The 25480-nt window shown below is 44.7% G+C and overlaps 1 protein-coding gene and 1 long non-coding RNA gene across 3 annotated transcripts in view; one reads left to right on the top strand and one right to left on the bottom strand.

The window, feature by feature from the left end:
• LOC128313488 (uncharacterized) overlaps positions 1-15218 on the bottom strand; it is a 29585-nt gene extending 14367 nt beyond the window's left edge. Inside the window, exons 1-2 of one of the 2 annotated variants that reach the window (XR_008294277.1) lie at positions 14466-15218; positions 3629-5810 (exon numbers count right to left, since the gene is read on the bottom strand). This is a non-coding gene — a long non-coding RNA (uncharacterized LOC128313488). Of the gene's footprint in view, positions 1-3628; positions 5811-14465 lie in introns of those variants that run through there. The other variant, XR_008294276.1, reaches the window with a different exon arrangement.
• Positions 15219-15227: 9 nt separating this feature from the next.
• KPNB1 (karyopherin subunit beta 1) overlaps positions 15228-25480 on the top strand; it is a 28088-nt gene continuing 17835 nt past the window's right edge. Inside the window, exons 1-7 of the mRNA XM_027033942.2 lie at positions 15228-15614; positions 15718-15776; positions 17978-18160; positions 21303-21503; positions 22444-22596; positions 24499-24558; positions 25384-25473. Of these exons, the coding sequence (XP_026889743.1) occupies positions 15575-15614; positions 15718-15776; positions 17978-18160; positions 21303-21503; positions 22444-22596; positions 24499-24558; positions 25384-25473 (786 nt within the window). The 5' untranslated portion in view covers positions 15228-15574. The remainder of the gene's footprint in view (positions 15615-15717; positions 15777-17977; positions 18161-21302; positions 21504-22443; positions 22597-24498; positions 24559-25383; positions 25474-25480) is intronic.

Below are 25480 nucleotides of genomic sequence, written 5' to 3'. Positions count from 1 at the left end.
TTACAGCCATTTTAATTCAACAATTTAATTTGTGAATGTATTAATTTACTAACTGAATTTAACGAACTCATTTCCTGTTTAACCAAAAGAAACCCCGGGATACCTGGAGCAAAGAGACTTCCTGCTGGCTGGAATGCAGTCTGCAAGGAAGAAAGGCCATGCATGCTGGGGTTGGTGGAGATCGATACTCTCTGTTTACACAATCATGCCTCCATAAATATTATTCACAGCCAAGCTATTTAGTCGACTATGATTAAGCTTTGTTTCTTTTTCAGGGCTTTTTTTTTTTCTTTTAACTTTCCTGGAGTTAATTATTAATGAAAACAAATACATTTCTATTTGTTTCATTTTCCATGTCCCTCTAATAAATTCATTCTTCACCATCACTAAAAGTGTAAATTTTCCTTCTATTCTTTTCATCTTATTTCTTGGAGGTATCCTTTCTGGGGCCTTCTGTCTTCCTGCCCCAATCTTTGATTACTCTCTGCGCCTGTTGCCAAGCCACCTGTCACCCTGGGATTTCCCTTCATCATCATCATCTTGGGGATTCTCTTCACTTCTCACCTGTGTCGAATATTCTGTTTCCAGGATCACGTGTTTCTTGGTTGATTCTCTCATATTGATGTACCACATCCTCCAAGAGGTTTCCTGAGAAAGCATCCACGGGTAGGAAGTAAGGGTTGTAAGTTTTCACATGTCTGAAAAGGTGCTTACTTTACTGAATTTGGAATTTGGCTAATATGTAAAACCACAGGTCATAAATAACTGGAAAGTGTTCCTCCACTGCCTTCCAGCATAGCTGATGAACAGCGCCTGCCATTTTGATGATTGTTCCTTCGAATGTGACCTGTTGTTGTTGTTGTTTTAAATCTCTGGGAGGTTCTCGTAACCTTCCTCTATTTACTCAATGATCTGAAATGTCATAACTTCTTTCTCATCCATTATGTTGGGCTCTCAACGGGCCTCTTATTCTGGAGATCTAGGCCATTCAGTTCTGAGATAGATGATTTCTTAAATTATTCCTTCAATGATTGCTTTCTCTCCATCGTTCTCTATAACTCTTCTGAGCTGCATATTAGTTAGTCCTCCTGGGCTAATTTTAAAAATCATTTCATGTTGGGGCGCCTGGGTGGCTCAGTCGGTTAAGTGTCTGACTTCGACTCAGGTCATGATCTCACAGGTTTGTGAGTCTGACCCCACATCTGGCTCTCTGCAGTCAGCACAGAGCCTGCTTTGGATCCTCTGTCTGCCTCTCTCTCTGCCCCTCCCCCGTGCATGCGCACTCTCGCTCTCAAAAATAAACAAACATTTGAAAAAATAAAAATCGTTTCATGCCTCTATTTTCTGGCTTTTTTTAAAAAAGGATATTTCCTCAATATTTCCCCAACACTTTGATTGAAGTTCTTGGTTTCATATTTTGAAGATTCTTTTTAAGCTTATTTATTTTGAGAGAGAAAGCTTGAGTCAGGGAGGGGCAGAGAGAGAGAATCCCAAGCAGACTCTGTGCTTTCAGTGCAGAGTCCAATGCGGGGCTTGAACTCAGGAGCCATGAGGTCGTGACCTGAGCCAAAGTCGGACACCTATCCGCCTGAGCCACCTGGGCACCCCCCCGCCCCCCCCCCGGCATCTTTTTTTTTACGTTAAGATTTTGTTTTGTTCTGTTCTCTGTGCCATTTCTGTATACTCTGATTTCCCTTTATCTTGTTTATTTGTTTGGTTTTTATCTTTCACATTAGAGTTTCTTCAATTACCTAGTGATCCTTGACAGTGCATTCATGATTAAGACAGAGGCACTAGGGGCACCTGGGGTGGCTCAGTCCATTAAGCGTCTGACTCTTGACTTTGGCTCACGTCACGATCCCAGGGTTGTGGGATTGAGCCCCGCATCAGGCTCTGTGCTCAGCGTGCTCAGCATAGAGCCTCCTTAAGATTCTCTCTCCCTCTCCCCCACTTCTGTGAGCTCTCTTTCTCAAAAAAAAAAAAGACTGAGGCACTAAAATTGTCTGAAAGTCCCGTGTTCATGAAACAGTTCACGAAACAGGCTTCTCAGTTGGTGAGCATTACCATAGAGGGCTAATTTTCACTGGGGACTCTCAGCTCTTAGTACCTGTCACGTGTTGAATGGTGGGCCCCCAAAAAGATATGTCTACATCCTCATCCCCACAACCTGTGAATATGACCTTATTTGGAAAAACAATCTTGGCCGCTGTCAGTTATAGACTTTGAGATAAAACCATCCTGGATTATCTGGGTGGGCTCTAAATACAATAGCAAGTGTCTGCAAGAGACCCAGAGAGGAGAGGAGAAAGTTCTGTGAAGACAGTTGCATCCACAAGCCAGGGAACGCCTGGAACCCCGGAAGCCTGAAGACACAAGGGAAGAAATGCTCCCTCGAGCCTCCAGAGGGAACATGGCTCTGCTGATCCCTCGCTTTCAACCTTCTGACCTCCCAAACTGTGGAAGTATACATTTCTTTTGTTTGAAGCCACAACGTTTTTGGTAATTTGCTCACAGTAGCCCTAGGAAACGAATATAGTGTCCACAGGAATGTCCTCCTGGGCTGGTCAGTCTTCCCAAAGAAAGATCCTCCAACCTACTGGTGGTAGGGTATTAGCTTGGCTGGGAGGATGTTAGCACTGAGGTGACAAGGGGGGCAGGTCTCACCATCCCCTATGTCGTCTTTACCTAATTCCCTGTTTTTCAGCACAGTACTTTGTCTAAGCTATGCTTAGCATCCCAGAGTTCAGAGTTTTTCTAGATTAACCCTTTAAGATGGTGTATTCATCATGTTTTGTTTTGTTTAAAGCATTTCCTGATGCTTTGACATCTCGGGGCCTTGCTGATTCTGGACAGACTGCCCCTCCCAGGCTAGCCAATTCTTAGACATAGTAAACTATTCTGCTGCCAGTGCACCTTTGATCTACAAGCCAACCAATTCAAAACCTTTACCTCAACTACCTACTTTACCTTGCTCCCACAGGGGCCACTATTCCTCTGCCCTAATCATCTGAGGCCATATAGCAGACAATTAGAGACAGTCCCTATGACCCAGGGCCCACTGAAATTGTTAAACTAACCAATCCTAAACCCGTTTGACCGATCTCCTCTGTTCCTTCCTGTGTCAGCCACAACAGAGGCTCTGGCCGTGCTGTATATCCATACAATGTAATACAATGACAAGGAATGAACTTTTGGGGCGCCTGGGTGGCTCAGTCGGTTGAGCATCAGACTCTTGATTTCGGCTCAGGTCATGATCTCACGGTTCGTGAGTTCAAGCCCTGCACTGGGCTCTCTGCTGTCAGCACAGAGCCTGCTTCAGACCCTCTGTCCCCTGTCTCTGCCCCTCTGCCGCTCACACACTCTCTCAAAAATAAACAAGAAGTTCTGTATTGTGACTGTATTGGTGGGAGCATAGGTTTATACACTTATCAGAACAGTTTGATAACTGTGCCCTTAGAATGGGTGCACTTTATTACATGTAAATTATACTGTAAAAAATTAATTATGTCTCAAATAAAATATAAACAACAACCAAAGTGCCCAATAAGAAGGGACTGGTTATGATGCAGCCAAACAACTTAGATTTTAGCAACATGGCAAAATGCTTTGCTGTATCATGTTTTGTGAAAAAGGCATAACAGAAAATTTTATTTTTATCATGTGTTTGCCTATGCAAATTCTGTAGGCAGATGGATAATGTCCAGCTTTTTTTTTTTTTAAGTGGGTTGATTTTTTTGTGTGTATATTTAAAAGCAGTAGATAGAGGGGCGCGTGGGTGGCTCAGTCGGTTAAGCGTCTGACTTCAGCTCAGGTCATGATCTCATGGTTCCTGAGTTCAAGCCCAGAATTGGCTCTCTGCTGTCAGCACAGAGCCTGCTTCAGATCTTCGGTCTCCCTTTCTCTCTGCCCCTCCCCCTCTTGTGTTCTCTCTCTCTCAAAAACACACATTAAAAAAAAAATTTTTTTTAAAGCAGTGGAAAAATGGTTTAGAACCCAGAATCTCCACTGGATTGCCTGGTTGCCTGAGTTAGGGTTCAAATTTGAGGTGTCACTTCCCTAGGTGACCTTGAGCTCTAACCTCTTGGAGCCTTAGTTTCTTGACTATAGAAAGGGCATAATAATAGTACTCATCTCCTAAGATTGTCATGAGGATTAAGTGAATACAGGTGAAGAGCTTAGAACAATAAAAATAGTAAGGACTTTATAAATGTTAGCTATTATTTTCATGAGACAATGATACTGTCTGGACAATAAAAATGTGCACTGGGACACCTGGGTGACTCAGTCGGTTGAGTGTCCAATTCTTTTTTTTCTTTTTAATGCTTCTTTATTTTTGAGAGAGCTAGAGACAGCGCGTGAGCTAGGGGAGGGGCAGAGAGAGGGAGATACAGCATCCGAAGCAGGCTCCAGGCTCCAAGCTGTCAGCACAGAACCTGATGTGGGGCTTGAACTCATGAACCGTGAGATCATGACCTGAGCTGAAGTCGGACGCTTAACCGACTGAGCCACCCAGGTGACCAGGAATACAGGAATTTATAAGACATACACTCTGACCTCAGGAAGCTATAGCACTGTTTCTCAGTTGCCAGGGCGGGGGGGGGGGGGGGCGCAGGTGCGGACGGAATAGGGCAGTGGAACAAGAAGCAATTTTTGCCACCAGGGGCCATCAAGCAAAATATCTGGAGATATTTTTGATTGTCGTGACTCAAGAAGGGTGTGCTACTGGCATCTAGTGGGTAAAAGCCAGGGATGTTGCTAAAAAATCCTGCGGTGCATAGGACGGTTCCCCCCCACCCAACAAATAATTATTAGGCTCAAAATATCAGTAGTAACTGAGCAACTCTGAGTTAGGGTCCAACAGGGGAAAAAGATAGATATGTGCATACAAAATGTGCAAATGTGAGACAATAGAGAAAAACATGTTGTTGGTATCTGCCCCTGGTTCCCCACACAGAGCCCCCAAAACCCTCGTAAATGCCTAAGTGATGGGAGCACTAGTACCTGTGGATGAGCTCACGGATGGAAGCTGGTGACCAGAAACAGAAAGCCTTACATAAGAAGCAGCTTGGAATTTCCAGCCTTGGCCCCCTCCCCCTTCTCTAGCGGGAAGAGGGGCTGGAAATGGAGCTAATAATTGATCATGCCTACATGAGGAAACCTCTCTAGAAATCCCAATAGCAGGGGCTTTAGGGAGCTTCCACGTGGGTGAACACATCCATGACGCCCAGGGACAGAAGCTCCTGCATTCAGGACCCTCCCAGACCTTGCCCTATGCATTTCTTCATCTGGCTGTTCATCTGTATCCTTTGTCATAGCCTTTGATGATGTGGCTAATGTATGCAATTCCCTGAGCTGTAATTGCAAAGTAATTGAACTGGAGGAGGGGACTGTGGGAACGAACCTTTGATTTGTAGCCAAACAGAAGTTGAGGGTAACCTGGGGACCTATCCTTACAATTGGCATCTAAGTAGGGTGGGGGCAGGCTCTTGGGACTGAGCCCTTAATCTGTGGGGTCTGACAGCGTCTCCAATTAGCTAGTGTCAGAATGGAGTTCAACTGTAGGACACCCAGCTGGTGTCAGAGAATTGCTTGGCCGGGGGGGGGGGGGGGGGGGAAGCCCACATCTGCTGTCAGAAGTTTGTGAGCGTGGCAGTCATGTGAGAATAAAGGACACACGCAGGCAGAAAAGAGCTGGGTTTTCCCCCCAAACAACAAAGCAGATAATCAAAATTGAAGTACATACTCAAATAAAGACAAGAACAGGAAGATTACAAGAGTCTGGGCCCAGAATGCAGGATTCCCCGGAACACCTGGCCAGGAAGAGAAGCCTCAGTGAGCTTCCGGATTTGTGACCCAGTGGGCATACTTCAATGATCTTCAATTTTTAGCTTATTCTATTGGTATTTCAAAAGCTGAAGTCAAAAGCTTTTAAAAGTTGAAAGGCTTCATTAACTTCTGCATTACATGATCAGTGTGAAAACCCATTCAGAGCCAGTCCAAATACATGCAGTTGATACTATTTTAAGTTTATTTATTTTCGAGAGAGAGAAAGCACAAGTTGGGGAGGGGCAGAGAGAGAGAGAGGGAAAGAGAGAGAGAGGGAAAGAGAGAGAATCCCAAGCAGGCTCTGCATTGTCAGCGCGGAGCCCGATGTGGAGCCCAGGAACTGTGAGATCGTGACCTGAGCTGAAGCAGGATGCTTAACGGACTGAGCCACCCAGGTGTCCCCTAGTACTATTTTTTAATGCAACCTGATAAAGAGTTGAGCCAATTTAGAAATCTTGAAAGTACATTTTTAGGTGGTGACAAAAAAAAAAAAAAAAGTTACATGGTAATATTTTGGTTCTAGATTAAAACTGAACTACGTTGGGGAAAATATGCCAATGTTTTAGCAGTGGGTAGAATGTGAGATTACAGGTGGTTTTTGCTTATCTTTTGATGCTTTTCAAAATTTCCCTAGTGAGGAGCATGTATTACTCTGGTAATCAGAAAAAGAACAAAGGGAAGGAACAAAGGAGGACTGACTAAATGAAAGGGGAAAGCGGCGGAGGCTGTCTGGTGCGGGTGTCCAGCGTGCCCACAGACACAGTAGGGGGCAGGGGTAAAACTGATTAAATAATTTACTCCCCCTCCACCCTTCTCTGAGGCCCTTCCGACTCAGGGTTCACAAAGCTTCTACCTCTACATTCATGCTTTTCTCCTTCTTCCTTCCGTGTCTCCTGTACTGAGTCCCTTTCTGCTTTGGTGGATGCGGGGGGCGGGGGGCAGCGCAAAAAACCATCACCTATTTTCAGAAACTGTTTATAGAGGCTTGGTTATGCCAGGTGCCGCAGGGGCCGTGCCCATGGGCTTACACCTACTCCTTCAAACTTTCTCCCTACCCCTTATCCTCGATTTAAAAAAAAAAAAAAAAAAAAAAAAACTAATTTGAAAGATTTTTTTTCTTTCTGATCAAAAAAAAGTAACATCTGTTCACTGACGAAAAACTGGAACACACAGAAGACTCAAAAAAGAACATAAAAATCATCTCTGGTACTACCATCCAGAGACATCCATTATTAACATCTGGTTTATACGTTCCCAGTCTTTTTCCTATTCATGGATACACAGATAGAACATGTGCTTCTCTTCTTTGAACAAAACCGGACATCTATATTCAATGTGCAAAAAAATATTCAATGTGTTTATTGACATATATCATGCCTGTAGTCAAGTGCATAAAATGCACGAGTCTTAAAAGTGTACAGCTTGATGAATTTTTAATACAAATACCTATAATATAACTTATTTTCTGTACGTGGCAATCTATTGTGAACATTTTCTACACGATTAGATGGTCTTCTACGGCATAATTAAATTTTTTTTAACATTTATTTATTTTTTAGAGACAGAGAGAGACAGAGCATGAGCAGGGGAGGGTCAGAGAGAGAGGGAGACACAGAATCTGAAACAGGCTCCAGGCTCTGAGCTGTCAGCACAGAGCCCGTGGCGGGCCTCAAACTCACAAACCGCGAGATCATGACCTGAGCCGGAGTTGGGCACTTAACCGACTGAGCCACCCAGGCGCCCCCTACAGCATAGTTTTTAATGGCTAACTACCAGTATAGCGGTCATCATACCAACATATAGCAGCTTGCTTAATCCATCTATCATTCTTAGAGATGTAGGTTGTCTCTATTTGTTATTCTTGTATCTGTTTCCTATTGCTGCCGTAACAAATTACTACAAGCAGTGGCTTAAAGCAACACAAAGTATCTTCTTACCATTCTGGAAATTAGAAGTCTCAAACCGGTCAGCAGGGCTGTTTTCTTCTAGAAGCTCTAGGAGAGAAGCTACTCCTTGCCTCCTGCAGCTTCTAGAAGCTGCCAACGTTCCTTGGCTCATGGCCCATCATGCCAGCTTCTACTTCTGTCATCATGTCACCTTGCCTGGCTCATCCTCCTGCCTCCCTCCTGTAAGGACCTTGGTGATTAAACTGGGTCCACCCAGATAATCCAGGAAAATCTCCCCATCTCAAAATCTTTCATTTAATCACATGGACGAGGTCCCTTTTGCCACATGAATTAACACATTCTCGGGTTCCAGGGATTAGCATGGGGACATCGTTGGGGGAACATTATTCAGACTCCTACAACTATCAACAGTCCACTCACCCATTTCTTTTCCTACCTCTGGTGTTCCTTTTCTTTTCCCTCTTACTTTAGTGACTACTAGTTTGCAACCCCATTTCCATTCCCCAAATGTTTTTTGTCTTTACGCAACGTCCTTCAAGACATAATTTACTCTTAGGACCTCAATGATTGTTTCCGATCTACTGACTTCTAACCCCAAGCACCAGCCCTTCCCCAAAGTCCCAATCAAGAATGTCTAGTTTCCCTTGGATATCTCCTCATGTTAAAAACTAAATGTTTTTAAAACTGGACTCGGGGTGCCTGGGTGGCTCAGTCGGTTGAGCATGCGACTTCGGCTCAGGTCATGATCTCGCGGTCTGTGAGTTCAAGCCCCGCATCAGGCTCTGTGCTGATGGCTCAGGGCCTGGAGCCTGCTTCGGATTCTGTGTCTCCCTCTCTCTCTCTGCCCCTCCCCCGCTCATGCTCTGTCTCTCTCTCTGTCAAAAATAAATAAACATTAAAAAAAAATTTTTAAAACGAATGGTGTTTAAAAAAAAAAAAAACTGGACTCACGACCCCTGCTCCAACCTCTACCCCACCTTGCTACACCAACTCAGCTTCTACACCTGACCTTGGTTTGAAAATGACCCACTCTCACTCAAGCTGGAGACATAGGACTCAACCTCCATCTTTCCTCTCCTCTGTATCTAATAAGCCACTAAATCCCATCAATTACTTAGGGATTTAGCATTCTTCTAATAGGGCCACCTAATATCTTGACTGTTCTTGACTGTTGCTGGAGTGTGTAATCAGAAACCCTGTTCCCATCCAAATACAATGCTTGCAGGGATGAACTATCTTCTTCAGCAACCCTTCTAAGACTGCCCCTTCCTAGGATACCATCTTTCCCCTCCCCCTCTCAAGGAAGTAACCCATAATTAAATATCCACTGTATATACACTCAGCTTTTTCAAGCATTTTAAAATTTAATCTTTAAAGTATGGTTTTAATGCTTACAGAGGAGGCAACTGAGAGGCTAAGGAACTTCTACAACGTGATAGAGCTAGTAGGTGGCAGGACTTGAACCCCTCCCCCGCCCCGGTCTGATAGATTCCATTGCCAGCCTTTCACTTCTGTTCCACAAGGCCTCCCTAGAGTTCATGCCAGTGGTTACAAAACTTGCCTGTTCATTAAAATCACCTAGGGAGGGGCGCCTGGGTGGCTCAGTCGGTTAAGCGACCGACTTCGGCTCAGGTCATGATCTCGCAGTTCGTGAGTTCGAGCCCCGCGTCAGGCTCTGTGAAGACAGCTCAGAGCCTGGGGCCTGAGCTGTTTCAGATTCTGTGCCTCCCTCTCTCTCTCTGACCCTCCCCCGTTCATGCTCTGTCTCTCTCTGTCTCAAAAATAAATAAACGTTAAAAAATAAAATAAAATAAAATCACCTGAGGAACAGAATCTAAGGCCCCACACCAGAGCTACCAATACTATCTGAAGGTAGGGCCCCCAAATTCGATTTTTAAAAATTCTTATAGTCTTCATTTGACACATATCATTTATTACTTATTCCTAATTAGTATATATATTTTTTTAAGTTTATTTATTTTTGAGAAAGAGAGAGAGAGACAGAGCATGAGCAGTGGAGGGGCAGAGAGAGAGGGAGACACAGAACTGGAGGCGGGCTCCAGGCTCTGAGCTGTCAGCACAGAGCCCGACACGGGGCTCGAACTCACGAACTGTGAGATCGTGACCTGAGCTGAAGTCAGAGGACCAACCAACTGAGCCACCCAGGTACCCCTATTTTTTTTTTTTAATATTTGTTTATTTAAGTAATCTCTACACCCAACATAAGGCTCAAACCCACGGCCCCGAGATCAAGAGTCACACGCTCTACTGGCTGAGCCAGCCAGGGACCCCACTAGTATGTTTAAAATACATGTTTTGTTCTTTGAACCAGGATAGGAAGTGCTGCACTATTTATCTTGGTGGCCCATGTGGTACCTTAATAGAGCAGGCACTCAAAGTATTTGTTGGTTGCTTAAATGCTAACCTGAGGTGCACGGTGAGCTATACTGTTATAAGAGTTCTGAGAATAAATATACCAATAACAATAATAACAGCTAGCACTCACTAAACCCTCTTTATATGCCAGGCCCTCACTGTTCTAAAAATGTACACGTATCCACTTCCTAGGACTTTTCAATAACTCTAGGAGGCAAGATCAGAACACAACCCGCAGGGCCCCTTGTTCAAAAATCATGAAGAATTTCACATGGTGACAACAGAGCATTAAACTAAGTGAGGGGCCAGACGTTCTAAGCGCCTGTGTGACTGTACAGGTCTCATGCCCACGGCTAAGACTCTTATGCCCATTTTACAGACGAGGAGACCGAGGCACAAAGGTCTCAAGTAAACATTCCCAAGATCACTGAGCAGAGAGAGCAACCTTAGCTAGGGAAGGCTTCCTTGCACCCTCTAATCCTCTCCAACCCTCCAAGGTTTGGCTCAAATCCTCCCTTGTCTACTAAGCGTTCTCATGACTAAGCCAGGAAACACATCTCTCTTCCTTCTCTGAGACTTTAGCTCCATACGGTTCTTATGGCCATTTTCATAGTCCCATGTTAAACTTGAAATGCCCAGGGGAGGGGAGCCCCAAAATTAATGTAGTCCAATGAACAAATTAACAAGAGTACTACCTTGAAGACAGAGAGGGACGAAGAGGGAATTCCAGGTGGGGGACAGGCCTGGGACAGTGATGAGCTACTTCTGCAGGATACAGTGACATGGTTGGCTTGATTGGACCAAAGGTAACGCATGCGGTCCAGTATGAGTAACACTGGAAAAGAGGGTGAGGTAAGTTATAAAGCACATTATAACACAACTAGACAGTCACTTCTCACAGGCCAGAAGAACATGTTGCATGCTTAGTTATGCTTCATCCATTTCATAAATATTTGAGCACCTACCACGGTATGAGACACAATTTTAAGCGACAAACAAGACAGACATGATCCCTGCTCTTGTGGAACACGCATTCTGGCGGGGGTGGGGTCAGATAGCAGCAACAGATCATTCCGGGTATCGAGAAGTTCTGAAGATAATCAAGTAGGGTCCTGTCACAACGAGTATCTTGGAAACTACCTGAGATGGGGTGATCAAGGAACGCCTCTCTGAAGAAGTGACATCTGAACTGAGAAGAACGGGAAGGAACGACCGGGGGAGAGTGACCCAGGCAGAAGGGACAGCAAATGCCAAGGTCCTGAGACTCACAGATCAAGGTGTGTCCAAAGAACCACAAGAAGGCTAGAGCCTAGTGAGCAAAGGGCCCGGCCACAGGAAACAAGAGAGGTGTTTTATGATAATAGCATTTCTGCCCTGCTTTTCCGTGCAAATGATCTCTTTTCTAAATTACTTGGACGAAGTGTGATGTGGCAAGTCAGGAAGATGGCAATAATATTTTGCCCCATTACTAAGCAGGGGGCACTCAGTTCTCCAGGGGTTGTATTCACCTCCGTTCTTTCTCAGTGCTGAGGAAGCCACGGTTTGACCCCTCTGAGGTCAGTTAGCTTTGCTCAGGAGGAAAGGGCATCAGGCCACAGCCTGACTGCTTCTCCCCCTGCAGCCAGTCTTCTCACCCACAGGCACCGTGGGCTGTGTGACTGGGTGGGGACACGCCAGCAGGTCTGTCCCCTCACGAACACACTTGCTTCAAAGATGCTGGTGAGCGTCTCCTGGCACAAGACACTTGCAACGAGCACTTTGAGGAGAGGTTCCCATTTATGTTCAAAATCGCACAGATTCCCCCCATTTCACGGATCCAAGAGGTTAAGTAACGTGTTCAAGAGCGCACGGCAGGAAGTGGCAGAGTAAGACGAAAACCCAGTTCTCTTTAATTTCAGAATTTGTCCATCGGACGTGAATATTCCTGACGTTCAAAAAGTTACACAGAATAACATATTAAAACCTGCGGACACCAAGTACAGCTCAAGAAATACAACTCGAATGGGGTGCTTGGGTGGCTCAGTCAGTTAAGCATCTGACTTTGGCTCAGGTCACGATCTTGCAATCTGTGAGTTCGAGCCCTGCGCCGGGCGCTGTGCTGACAGCTCAGAACACGGAGCCCGCTTCGGATTCTGTGTCTGAGTCTCCCTCTGCCCCTCCCCAACTCATGCTCTGTCTCTGTCTCTCTCAAAAATAAATAAACGTTAAAAAGGAAGGAAGAACGAAGGAAGGAAGGAAGGAAGGAAGGAAGGAAGGAAGGAAGGAAGGAAGGAAGGGAACTTGAAGCCCCTGTGTACCTCTCCATTCTACCAGACCACATGGCCTCCAATTTCTCCTACTTGGGAAACACTGCAGATGCCATCACATCATCATCCATTCCCTAGTGTAAGCCAGAAGTCAAGTAGGCACCAGTGCTCCCTCCCTCTTCTTCCAATCAATTACCAAGTTCAATTAATCTTGATATCTATTCCTATTTCCACTATAACCTCCCTTTCTCGCTTCTACATATATCATCTCTTATCTGGATTATGGCGATGGCCTCCTAACTGGTCTCCCTGCATCTCCTCTCCCCTCCTTCCAGTCTAATGTCCACATTATAACCACTGATTTTAAGACCTTAAAACAGCTGCTTTTGCTCTTAGACTACAGACAAAATCATACGCATGGCACACAATGTCTCATATGCTTTTTCCTTTACTCAACACTCCCAACTTTATCTCAATCCCTTGCTCTCTGTGCTCTGGGCGTATTGGCCTTCTTTCAGTTCCTTATAATGCCCGTGCTCCTTCCTTTCACAGGGCCTTTGCACATGCTGTTCCTCCCTTCTCCATCTGAATAACTCTTCCCTTTCTCAGGTAAGCTTTCCCTGAGCCTCTGACTGGATCACTCTTCCAACTTTACATTTGTTTATGAGATTCATTAATTAAAGTCTTTCTTTCCTAATAAGCCAAAGACCAAGAACTGCTTGCTTAATACAAAATAATGCTTAATAGGTAACAGCCAATGCATATATAACATATGTAACAGACCAAGCAGTGTTCCTAGCATTTCACATGTATTAACTCACTTAAGATCTCCCAAAAAACCTATATGAAGTAGGTACAATGATTAGCCCCATTTTACATACAAGCAAAGTAAGTCACATAGGCGAAAATGTGGCACTGCTGGGAATATGAACGCAGCAGGAAGTTTCTGGAGTCTGTGTGCTAAACTCTCATGTTATGGTGCCTCACTAGCATTTGCTGAATGCAGGACAGTGTGGAGTGCTTTCGATAGGGACTAGACAGCGCCATCAGTAACCTTAGTTCAATTTAAAAAATTATTTCACTTGGGTTTTGGTAAGGATCTTACCAAACGGCTGGAACTTTGCGGCAAAACGTTGAACTTCCCAGCATTTTATTCCAGCTACTTTAAAAATGTGTTTGCCCTCACTGGTATTATCATATTGAGCAAACTGCCGGAGGGCAGGAGAAAGTTGGATTGGAGTGAGGCAAAACTGTGGATCATTTGCAGTATGGACAATCCACATAAGGACAACTCAAAGGATTTTCCTGCACGTTGTCTTACTTAACCTCCACTGACTCCTAATAAAGTTACACACACAGTACAGTTCTCCTTCAGTTAACAGATAAAGCAAAGGCTGGGGCTAGGTGGGCTGCTAAGCCATAGGAAACCAACCAGTCACAGGATGGGGTGACTGGTTGGTTTCACACTTTCAGCTTCTGAACTGCAAAGATAGCTCTAGCAGAGAAAGACCTCTTCTTCTTTTAGGGATTAAAGGTAGCTAACCAACCTTCCCTAATTCTAGAGTGGAACCTCTCAGGAAGGATAGAGTTCCTCCTAGGTTTTCCCAGTTTGGCTAGAGTAGGGTAATTTTTCTGCAAGCTCAAGCTATGTGGTAAAGAGCTCCACAAACTAGCTACATCCAATGAACCCTAACTCAATATGGTGAAAATGTAGTAATTCAGGAAATTCTTCACCAGGAGCCTATGTACCAATCTAAGAGGAAGTCAGTGTATGCACGTTTTCTTTATGTGCATTTTGCTACACAAAGACTTTCATTAGTTTCTTGCAGGATTTGAACTAAAAAAGGCTAAGAACTACAATCCTTTATGCCTGCGAACACATTCTTTCTGGTTCAAGAGTGTGCGTTTATAGGGGTACCTTCCCAGGTTGAAACACCTGGTAGCTAAGGATAAGGGCATCCAAATGCCCACCCCACCTTAGTTAGGCCTCAAAACCTATAAATAAGGCTAAGGGAACTGGATTAGCATTCACCTCCTGGAAGGGGACGCTGCGTGTAAGGCCAAGGGCAGTCAGGAGCGCTTATGGTCAGTCCCCAAGCAGGCCACTAACCGGCTGCGTAATCTTGGACACGTTGCATACCCTCTCTGGGCTTCAGTTTCCACATCTGCAAACTGGAAGTTGAGCTGCATGGTCTTCAAGGTCCTTCCCAGCTGAGAGCCTGGTACCAAGTAGGCCTGGCCAAGAAAGCAGCTTCCTGTGGGCGCGGTGCAGGGCTTTAACGGTCCCCCCCGCCTCCCCCGCTAGGGCCCGCGAAACCCTCCTCGACACGCCCCTTGGAGTGACGGCGCTTTCCCAACCGCAGCCCGAACATGGCTCCGCCCCTTCCCGGGGGCGTCCCATCGTGCCCCGCGCCGGGCTCCTAAAGCAGCGGGGCGCCTCCCGCCTTTCCGCGGCCCCGACCCCGAACTCCTCTCCCCAGTTCTCCCGGGCGCCCTATCCTATCAACGTCTCGTGTCCCAGCCAATCACGCGGGCCAAGAGTCTCGCCTTTGGTCCACCCTCCTCCCAGCGCTCAGCCGGTCTGAGCTCAAGGCCTTTACCAGGCCAACCCAATCAGCGGCTGGCTCTCGCCTGCCCCACCCCAATTTCCCTCTCTTCAGCCAACCCGCGCGCCTCGTTCCGCTGCCCGCCCAGCCAACCCGGGTCTTGAAACCAGCAGGCGAATGGGCGCAGGGCGGCCCTTCAACGCTGACCGCCTGGCCAATTGGGGATTCCGCGTGGCCAGGAGGGCAGCCAATCAACATGGAGCGCGGTGCCGCCGCGGAGAGGTCCGGCCCGAATATCCCTCCGCCTTCCTCCCTCCCTCTCTCTCCCTCCCTGCGAGCCGCCGTTCACTTACTGCCTCCCTTCCTTCTTTCTCCCTCCGCCACCCGAGCACCAGCCGCGCTCTGAGCTACCCCCGGGGTCCCTCCCCCGCCGCCAGAGGAGCAGCTGCCGCCGCCGCCAGCAGCAAATTAGGAGGGAGGAAGGAAGGAAAGGAGGAAGGAAAGGGAGCCGGGGCGACTACCAAGAGGGAGCCGGTGAATGGGCTTGTGGTGACCCCCGCCCCCCACCCCACCCTCCCTTCCCACCCGACCCCCAACCCCCATCCCCAGTTAGAGCCGCCGCCCGAGAGGCCGGACCGTCATCTTAGGAGGAATCCCCGCCACCACCTCCGCCATGGAGCTGATCACCATCCTCGAGAAGACCGTGTCTCCCGGTAGGACGCGGGGGCCGGGGGTCGGGCTGAGGTGACTGGGTGGGGGGAGGGGAAACCCTGGCCCCTCTGACCCTGTCCCCTTCCCGCTTTCCTTCCCCCCCAGATCGGCTGGAACTGGAAGCGGCGCAGAAGTTCTTGGAGCGTGCGGCCGTGGAAAACCTGGTGCGTGCCACCCCGCCGTCCCCCATCCCGCCGTCCACCCATCCCCTGCGTGCGGGCCTTCCCGCCCTCCCGGAGGCCCAGGCCTCGGGAGCCCACCCCGCCCCATTCCGTCCCCCTCCCCCCCCGTCCAACCTAACCCCGCCGTCGGGAAGCCGGTGGGTGTGTCCCGCCCCGGGCCCCGGCAGCTGGCCAATGGCGCGGCGCGCCGGGGTGACTGCCGCCCAATCGCCGCGCGGCCTGAGGGCGGCGGTGCAGCGGGAGGGAGAAAGAGGGAGGGAAGGGAAGTTAGGTTGCGCGGCGCTGCGTGTTCAGCAAGGGTGGGGGTGGGGGAGCCGGGCCTAGGGGCCATGTGGAAGATCGGAGCCCAGCTGCCCGCCCTGCTCTGACCCGGGCCGGCTTCTCCTTCCAGTCCCGTGCCCCCTATGATTCTCTCCACCTACTTCCCAGAGTCTATCCTTTGCTATGTCCCTTGGTTGTGTGCTCATGGCCAGGCCTGGTACCCGAATACCTCCTAACCCATCCCGGCAATGTTTCTCCCTTTTCTGCCTGGTTATTCCTCCATGGGTTATTTAGTTTTGGGTTCGGAGGGGGTTGGGGTTTTTGGGTTTTTTGGTTTTACTTCGATGGGTAGAGACTGATCTGTATCCATACAGCGGGCTGAGGCTCATCCTTGATCGGGCCTGTTTCCAGATGAAATCACAGAGGAAAGTTCCTGATTTTAATATTTTCAAGTTTAAGGGGTATAGAAAAAATGAAGATGAGTCCACTAGACCGGATCTCTGCATAAAAAATGTGTGATGGATGGGGTTGAAACAGCCTCTGTGGCAGTAACGATTCTCTTTGAGGTCCCTCTTACTGGGGGGGATGGGGAGCAGGTGGAAAGGTAGTTGATACTTGACATCTTTTAAAGGTAATAGAAAATAAGCCTAAATAACGCCATAACCAAATGTGTTCGAACCTTTGTTGTTCAGACAAAATATAAACAAAAAAAGTGACAAGGCTTATTTTATACAAACTGCCTTAAATCCCTTCCCCTTATGTGCTAGTTTTTACTACTCTTTTTATCCTTAAATTTTTCATAGAAAGGGATTTTTTCAGTAGTCAAGACCAGTAATAATATGTCCATTTGGGGTATGTTCCTGTTTCTGCCTCTGCTAATTGATAAGCGTTTTGTCTTATTCCTAACGTTTTATTTCCGACATTCCTAATATTTTTTAGTGGTATATAATTAATAAAACCTTTAAGAATTATCTTCTGCTGTGACTGCAGAACTTGTTAGTGGTAAGAAATTGTCTTTGGTTTTTCCTATTGGAAAACTTTTCCAATTGGACAGAGCTCTCTGTAGGGAAGAGGAGTGTGTCTTAAAATTTGTAAACAGGGAGTAGTTTAGGGGTCCTATGCGTTACAGAAGATTGAGTATGCTTTTCAGAAATGCACTATGTTTGGTGGACAGCTCAAGTCCAAAATATATAGGAGCCTTTCGTGTGTTAACTGTTGACTCTTAAACATAAAATCATTTTTCTTGGCAAATTTGCCTTGACATTTTTATCTTTCAGTTTTCTCCTGTTTCCAAATATTATGAGATTTTCCAAGTTGTCTTTTTTCATTGTTCCCCTCTTGCTGAGCACTTCAAGCTAAAACAGAGGACTAGCCTTCTAAATCTGTGTTTTAGGTTTTTAAGTATTTACCTCTGTTATACAAGATTACCTGCCTATGTGAGATCAAAAGCCACCCTGAATATTCATCTTGGACTAAGATTTTTTTTTTTTTTTTTTTTTTTTTTTTTTTTAGAGAGAGACAATTTTACTTTCTACCCTGTCCTAACATATTGGTTCATTTAATAAGTGTTTATTGAGTATCAGGCATTATTACCTAGAAGAATCCTTTGACTACTAGACTGTCAAACTTATTTTTTTCTGGGAGACCTAATAGGAAGATTCGGGCACTAAAAATTATGTTGGTAAGAAAATCTGTACTCTTCCTTGTTAAGTGCTGAGTCTGCAAGGGAAGATGGATGACTTCCTTGTGTACCATATAACATTTTTATAGAAATCTTGAAGTAGTATTGTAGCATTTTCTGAGACGTGATATGTCCTGAAAAACTTAAGTTTCCCCCAGCATTGTGGTGCTCTGGAAGCTATCCTCAATCGATGAAATTCCCGAAAGAGATTTTCATTCACAAATGCATCTTCTCTTAATAGCCCACTTTCCTTGTGGAACTGTCCAGAGTGCTGGCAAATCCAGGAAACAGTCAGGTTGCCAGAGTTGCAGCTGGTCTACAAATCAAGAACTCTTTGACATCTAAAGATCCAGATATCAAGGCACAATATCAGCAGAGGTGGCTTGCAATTGATGCTAATGCCCGACGGGAAGTCAAGAATTACGTAAGTAACTTCATTTCCTTTTGGTCGTGTTAGCCCTTGGGAACAAGAAACATCCCTTCACCCCCACCCCATCCTTTCCTCCTGGACCCCCTGCAAGAAACATCTTGATCAGTTCTGTCGTTTACATAGGATGGAGCTGACAGTGTAATAGGTTTCTGAGATCTAAGCCTCACTTAAAGATAATAATTGTATGTGATTAAAATTTCCTTTCTCCGTTCAGCTTGTCTGTACTGTGCCATGATTTCCCATTAATGAATGCATTGGAATTTTTTTCAGAACTAAGGTAAACTGTAGCGGTTTGGGGAACTTGCATTAGACGCCACAACTTGTAGAATCTGTGAATTGACATAGTATATGAATTGGTGGTTCCTAAACTTGAACTATCCGAATCACTTAGGAATGTATAACAGTAGTATATTTCCAAGCTCCCTCCAGAGATTCTGTTTTGGAGTTAGGCTTGAGTATTTTGTAAATATTCCTGTCTTCCAACATGATTTTTTTTTCACAGCCAGCCCCTGCTCTTGTTGAAGTTTTGCTGTAGATAATTCTCATTGTTGGGTGATATAAGGCATGGCACATTGTGGTGTTCAAAGGGGAACTAAATGGTGTCCTGGGTCTTTCAAGCCCAAAGAATTGGCAAAATAGAGTATGATGTTAATGATGCTTTTATCTACTTAGCAAATTAGGAAAACTTCCTTAAGAAACATCTGGCCTTTAATTAGGGCGTTCAAAGAGTGGACTGATGAGGTTTGAGGAAAGTAGGATGTCCCTTGCATCATGGAGATCTTGTGACTTTGTTGTTGAATTAAAATCCATAATTCTAGCTGCAGCGAAACATTCAAAATATACGGCCAGATGTCCTCCCCACCCACCCTACTTAATGAGGTTCTTAGTGGTCTGTCTTAATGTGGATAAGGCACCAAAAACGGTAAGTCAAGCAGTTGGTCCTTGGTATTTAGGGGGAAACCGGTGGGGGGCGGGGGGGCAGGATTCCTAAATGTGTACTTGTACATGTCATGGGTCTACACATCATCTTTACTGTTTCCTGGTTTTAGGTGTCAGCATTAGGTAAATATGTGCCCCTTGAGGCAATAAGCTGTCTTTCAAGTTATATATCCCTTCCCTCTCAAGTCTTACACGAAGGTACTTATGACTGGGAACTAGATTATGAAAGCCAATTTATTTTGAATCTTTTTTGGAATATGTAGAGCTATTTCTATCCACATTGGGTCTGCTTATGTAATAACATTATAATCTTCCCTTCAGTAATTTGATACAAATGAAGCTCATTCATCAGTCACTGGAAATCTTGGTGCGTGTAGTGCCCATTCAGTTTCTCTTCTTCCTTGAATTACGCAGTAGTAAATGAGAGGAGACCTGATTAGAACTGTAATTGACTCTTTTTGGCACATCACTCTTTTAACACTTTTTAAAATTTGGGTGATTTTTGTATATGCATTGTTGAACCCTTCTGCATGGAAAAAAAAGACCAGCTGATATGGCCTTTTTTCCCTTTCGTAGCACCTCTGGTAATTAGTACTTTCTCAGTGTTTATGGTTATTTCTTTTTTGAAATGTGGGTCTTGGACACAGTTGAGAGCTACTTCAGTATTCTTCTTATTTCTGATAATGAATATAATCATTAGGATTACCCCAGGTCAAAAAAAAAATTTTTTTTCTGTACTTAGGAGTTAGACATTTGTGACCCCTAAATCACCTCAAGTAATATTAATGAAGAGTTTTCCAGAAGCAATTTAAAGGAGAAAAGATAAAGTTACAATGGGATTCGGTGCTCTCTGCATCTGTACTAGGAGACGGTGTGGCATAGTGGAAAGGCACCTTGAACTGGAACTCTTAGTCGGACTTGGGTTGATACCTGTTCGGCCCCTGCTGTTTTGGACCGGTCATCTCATCCCTACTTGCCCACTCCATGTCTTCGGTGTGCAGTTTGTCGGTGTACCATTCTAGCTCTGGTAACCCTAGAGAGCAAAGCCTTCCTTTAGAATCAATCAGAACAGTTTGTTACTGGGCAGAGCTGTTGGCAGTGGGGATAGGGGATGATATACTGCATAGGGGAAGGATGGGGAGTTCATTATTATTAGCTACAAAGCAGGATACTAAGTGACCTGACCCAGTCAGCAGAGCTGGCCTGAATATCTGGCAGCTAGTCTTTGTCCTGTGTTCATGCCAGGAACAGTTAACTGTTTGCCTTTTGAGTGCACTGGTGATTCTTAGTGAGTTCATTGACTGAATTAGCTGATTGTGGTAATGATTAACTCTGGGTCAGTTGTGGCTTCATCCTTTATCTGTACCTGTGCCTTTACCCTTTACATAAATCCTTGTATGATTATCATTTCAAAGAAGACCAGTTTAATGATAAGCAGATCTCCTTTTAATTGGCGTATCTAACTAGTTCTTGGTATCTGTTGAAAGCAGAGAGAAGAGTTCTCTGATTCTTGGGCAAACAAAACAAATCCTTCTAGATTGGAAGTTAAAGAAGGATTCATTCTTAGGTGTTGGTAACATCATTAACTTTGTGTCTGCGCTTAGTGATGTTCCCTGACCAAGGCCTTTCTATGAAAGTCATCCCGGGTGCTAAATTGCCAATGACCAGAGGGAAGAGGCTATGTTCCATGTTTCATGAGTGGGAAGATCTCTTCCCTGAATCAGGCTAGACCATGAATCAGACCCGTTTGAATGCCCCAGAGTTAGCCTCATTCTAAAACCCCCCATTTTCTGTCCACAAAATAAGGCCGTGAGCATCCTCCCATTGTACCACCAACAAGGAGCCTGGAAGGTGAATTTTGTCATCCCTTGCCTTCTAACGTTGTCTCCCTTCTGACTGTTGTTTTCTTACGTTGCATTGAACATTGACGTGAGGTGTCTGGCTTTGGAGAATTCCATTTAGAAGCAGGGGGCAGTTAGTTTTGTTTCTAGGCTCTAGGATAATGTTGATTATGCAGGTATTAGTACTGAGGCTGGTTTTGTTTTTGTTTTTTGACAGCTGACTACACCATTTAGGCCTTTTCTACTTTCGCATGTTGCAGAAAATTGAGACTGATAGAAGAGGTTTGGCGGTAGGCAAAATGTGTTCAAATATTATTAGAAATTGATATCTTTCATCTTGTTTTATGTGTGTGCAGGTTTTGCAGACTTTGGGCACAGAAACTTACCGGCCTAGTTCTGCCTCACAATGTGTGGCTGGTATTGCTTGTGCGGAGATCCCAGTGAACCAGTGGCCAGAGCTCATTCCTCAGCTGGTGGCCAATGTCACAAACCCCAACAGCACAGAGCACATGAAAGAGTCGACATTGGAAGCTATTGGTTACATTTGCCAAGATATAGTAAGTACTGCCTTCTGTATCTAACATACATAGCTCTGATTCCCCCTGGTTGTCCCATGCATGGTACTACGATTGTTCTTTATCATACGATGGAGGAAACCAAGCTACTACAGAGTGTTTTTGCAAGTAGGACTGCTTTTTTGTAATCTAGACTTCTGTATTTGGATAGCTGGCTTATCCTCATACTGCTAATCATGCCCTGACGTAAAGAGACTTGAGGGTTGCAAACTCAAAAGTAGAAATCTGTATGCTTGGAGAGGCATAGATTCTAGACTCTTAAAGGAGGATATTCTCTGCCTTAGAACATCCCTGACCTGGATCCCTTTCTCAAGATCCTCAGTGTACCAAGGATGCTGTGTTGTTTTTCTTCATTTATTTTTTTTTTTTATAGAAACAGTTTGCCAACCCTTGCTGTAGTTGGCTTAGCCACCATAGGCACAGCATAGTTTGTGAAATGCAGCCCTCCTGGGACTCTGGCTGCTGCTGAGGTTACCACCCTTGGTGTCTATTTTCATATACAGACTTGATGAAGCAAAGACGTCCACAGCACTTTACCTGGACTTAGACTGCCTAGATGGTGTGCCTAGGTATTGATCCTTGGTCCTCAGAAGCTTTACTTCAGTCGGTACAGATAGACTAGAAAAAACACCAGCCTGCCATTTTCCTTTCACAAGAGGGGGAAGAAAAAGTCAGCATTACCTCATGTCCAGAGTCCTCGTGCTAAGAAATCAGATGAAGTTGATGAGTTTAACTTGTTTCAGATTGATTTTGGACCACTAGACCTTGGGGTATTTTGCAGGTGATTTGTCCCTAAATGGAAATGTGTGGAAAGAGATCAGAGAAAGTCATGATACTCACTCGAGTGATTTCACAGTTAAAAGGACTGCTGATTAGTCATGAGCTCATTATTTTACTCACTGCGCTTCTCTGCTCGTTTCAGGACCCAGAGCAGCTACAGGATAAATCCAATGAGATTCTGACTGCCATAATCCAGGGGATGAGGAAAGAGGAGCCCAGTAATAATGTGAAGCTGGCGGCTACTAATGCACTCCTGAACTCATTGGAGTTCACCAAAGCAAACTTTGACAAAGAGGTGAGTCTCTTTCGACAAAAAGGTTTAGAAGGTGCGGAGTAACAATTAAATGAAAGGGCTTTTTGTTTTGTTTTATTTTGTTTTAAGTTTTGTGATTTAGTGCACTACTAGGTGCACTCATTTCCATTCAAGATTTGTGTTATGTAAGAAATGGTCTTGGAGTAGGTGTTTGCCTTTTTTCATGAGGCTTTGGGGAAAATGTGATCTGAAGTGTTTCTAAGCTTAGGTTTTTCCTTCTGCAGATCAAAATGTGGATGTGCTCTGAGATTTTAAAAATACGACAGAAGTTGTAGAGCTTACTTCAAAAGGGCGGGGAGCACCTGGGTGGCTCAGTGGGTTGAGCATCTGACTTAATTTCAGCTCTGGTCATGATCCCAGGTCGTAGGATAGAGTCCTGTGGCGTCTCTGTGCTGAGCGTGGAGCCTGTTTAAAATTCTCTTGCTCTCTCTCTTCCTCTGTAAAGAAAGCAGGGGGTTGGGGGGTAACTGGCTGGCTCAGCTGGTAGAGCATGTAACTCTTGATCTTGAGGTCACATGCTTAAGCCCCATGTTGGCCATAGAATGTACTTGAAAAAAAAATTATAGAAGTTGAACTATTTCACACCTCCTTAGAAGGGTGCTTTTGAAAATTAATGTATAAAGAAAGTTTATCTTGCCTGAAAGTATTTCCCCCTATTACGTAAGTTCTGTTAAAATCTATAGTAATCTAACATTTACATCTTAACCATTGTAAGTGTACAATTCAGTAGTGTTAAACCTAACATTTACATCTTAACCATTGTAAGTGTACAATTCAGTAGTGTTAAACATATTCCCGTTGTTTTGCAACCAGTCTCCAGAACTTTTTCATCTTGCAAAACTGCAACTGTATGCATTAAACAACTCTCTGTTTTCCCCTTCCCAGGCCCTGGCAACCACTCTTTCACTTTCTGTTTCTATGAATTTGATTACACTAGATACCTTATTTAAGTGTCATCAATCATACAGTATTTGATTTGCCTTTTGGTGACCGGCTTATTTCATTTAACATGATGTCTTGGATTCATACGTGTTGTAGCATGTGTCGGAATTTCCTTTCTCAGGCTGAATAATATTCTGTTGTGGGTATACATCATGTTTTGTTTATTCATCTGTCGGTGGACATTTGGGTTGCTTCCTTTCATCTTCTGGCTGTTGTGAATACTGCTGCTATGGGCATGGGTATACAGCTGGGTCTTTGAGGCCCTGGTTTCAGTTCTCTGGGACATATATACTCAAGTGGAATTGCTGGATTATATGATCTGGAAGTTTTTTTGTATCTATGTGTGTTGACACTTCAGCTGTGCTTTTTGCCATTTCTTGGTCTTGTGGACAAAGTAGGGAGGTCCAAGAAGACAAAGCAAATTGTAATTCTAATTGTTTAGAAAATAGGCTTTTTCCTTTCACATTTCAGAAGACTTAGCATAGTAGCAAATAAGTTCATTGCTCTGTTCTCCGGTATCTTACCACATTTGATGGGGATTTGCCACCTCCCGGAAAACAAATTTGTCCCCTAAGTAAAGCAGATGTTTTGAATTCTCAAATTTTAAATATAAAGAAATGGATTTTCCTAATGTAGGGATTTTTGTTTGTAACCATTTTTATTTAAACTCTGTGACCTACATTTTCCTTTCTACTTCCTCGGAGTCTTGTTAGTGAAGGTCATTTTGGGGATTAAAAGATTAGGGACCTCTTTAGAGGGCAGGTCATATAATAGACACGGGGGGCAAACTCTTTTATAGCTTTCAGAGTGCCATTACTATGTCAGGGCAAAGCTGCTCAATTGGTCCAGGGTTATGGGAGTGCTAGGTTTTCCCTGAAGAGGTAGTCTAGGATCTTCATATATGTGAAGAATCTTATTCTCTTCTTTTTATTCTTCCTACAGTCCGAGAGGCACTTTATTATGCAGGTGGTCTGTGAAGCCACACAGTGTCCAGATACAAGGGTAAGTATGAGGTCAGATAATATCTGTCTTCCATCTTTCCTAGGAAATGCCATCTCTAGCATAGTAGTTTGAAATGTTGGGAATCAGGGGCACCTGGGTGACTCAGTTGGTTAAGCGTCTGACGCTTGGTTTCAGCTCAGGTCATGATCTCATGGATCGTGAGTTTGAGCCCCACGTCAGGCTCTGTGCTGACAGCACGGAACCTGCTTGGGATTCTCTCTCTGCCCCTCCCCTGCTTGTACTCTCTCTCTCCCTCTCAAAATAAATGAATAAACATTAAAAAATAAAAAATAAATAGATGTTGGGAATCAGGTGATTTCAGAAATAAGGTTTGGCTAACATCTAACATTGTTTTTAGTAAAAGAGGGAAAAACAGTACTTGGAAAGTTAACGTAATGTAAGTTGCTATGGTCTTATAAAAGGTTTAAGGAAGAAATGGTTTTTGGTCCCCCTTGCTACTTAATTGCTGTAATTACACAAGAGATTGTTTTTCATTGTAGCCATTGAAACAGCTTTTGCTGTTGCTGTAACCTAAACCTTGACCCTCGAGACAGGTGGGAGTAACATCCAGTCTCAGTGGCATTTGTGACTTTAGTCCCACCATAGGTTCCACAGGCACCTTTAAAGTTGAAAGAAAGAGGAAAAATAAATAGGGCTAGTGAAAAAAACTAAGGGAAGAGATTGATTTTTGGGAAATGATGACATTACCCAAATGTACCTCAACTGACCCTTTAGGTTACTCTCCCATTTGTGTGAAGTAGTTCTATATCTTTGTCAGACTACATTGTTAAGCTAAATAGCAAAGTAATCTTTTCTTCTTAAAAGGTACGAGTGGCTGCCTTACAAAATCTGGTAAAGATAATGTCCTTATATTATCAGTACATGGAGACGTATATGGGTCCTGCTCTTTTTGCTGTAAGTA

The sequence above is a fragment of the Acinonyx jubatus genome, chromosome E1 (genome assembly GCF_027475565.1).
Source record: "Acinonyx jubatus isolate Ajub_Pintada_27869175 chromosome E1, VMU_Ajub_asm_v1.0, whole genome shotgun sequence".
NCBI classification, from domain to species: domain Eukaryota; kingdom Metazoa; phylum Chordata; class Mammalia; order Carnivora; family Felidae; genus Acinonyx; species Acinonyx jubatus.
The sequence above is the reverse complement of the archived record's forward strand: the minus strand, read 5'-3'. Positions and strand labels throughout refer to the sequence as shown.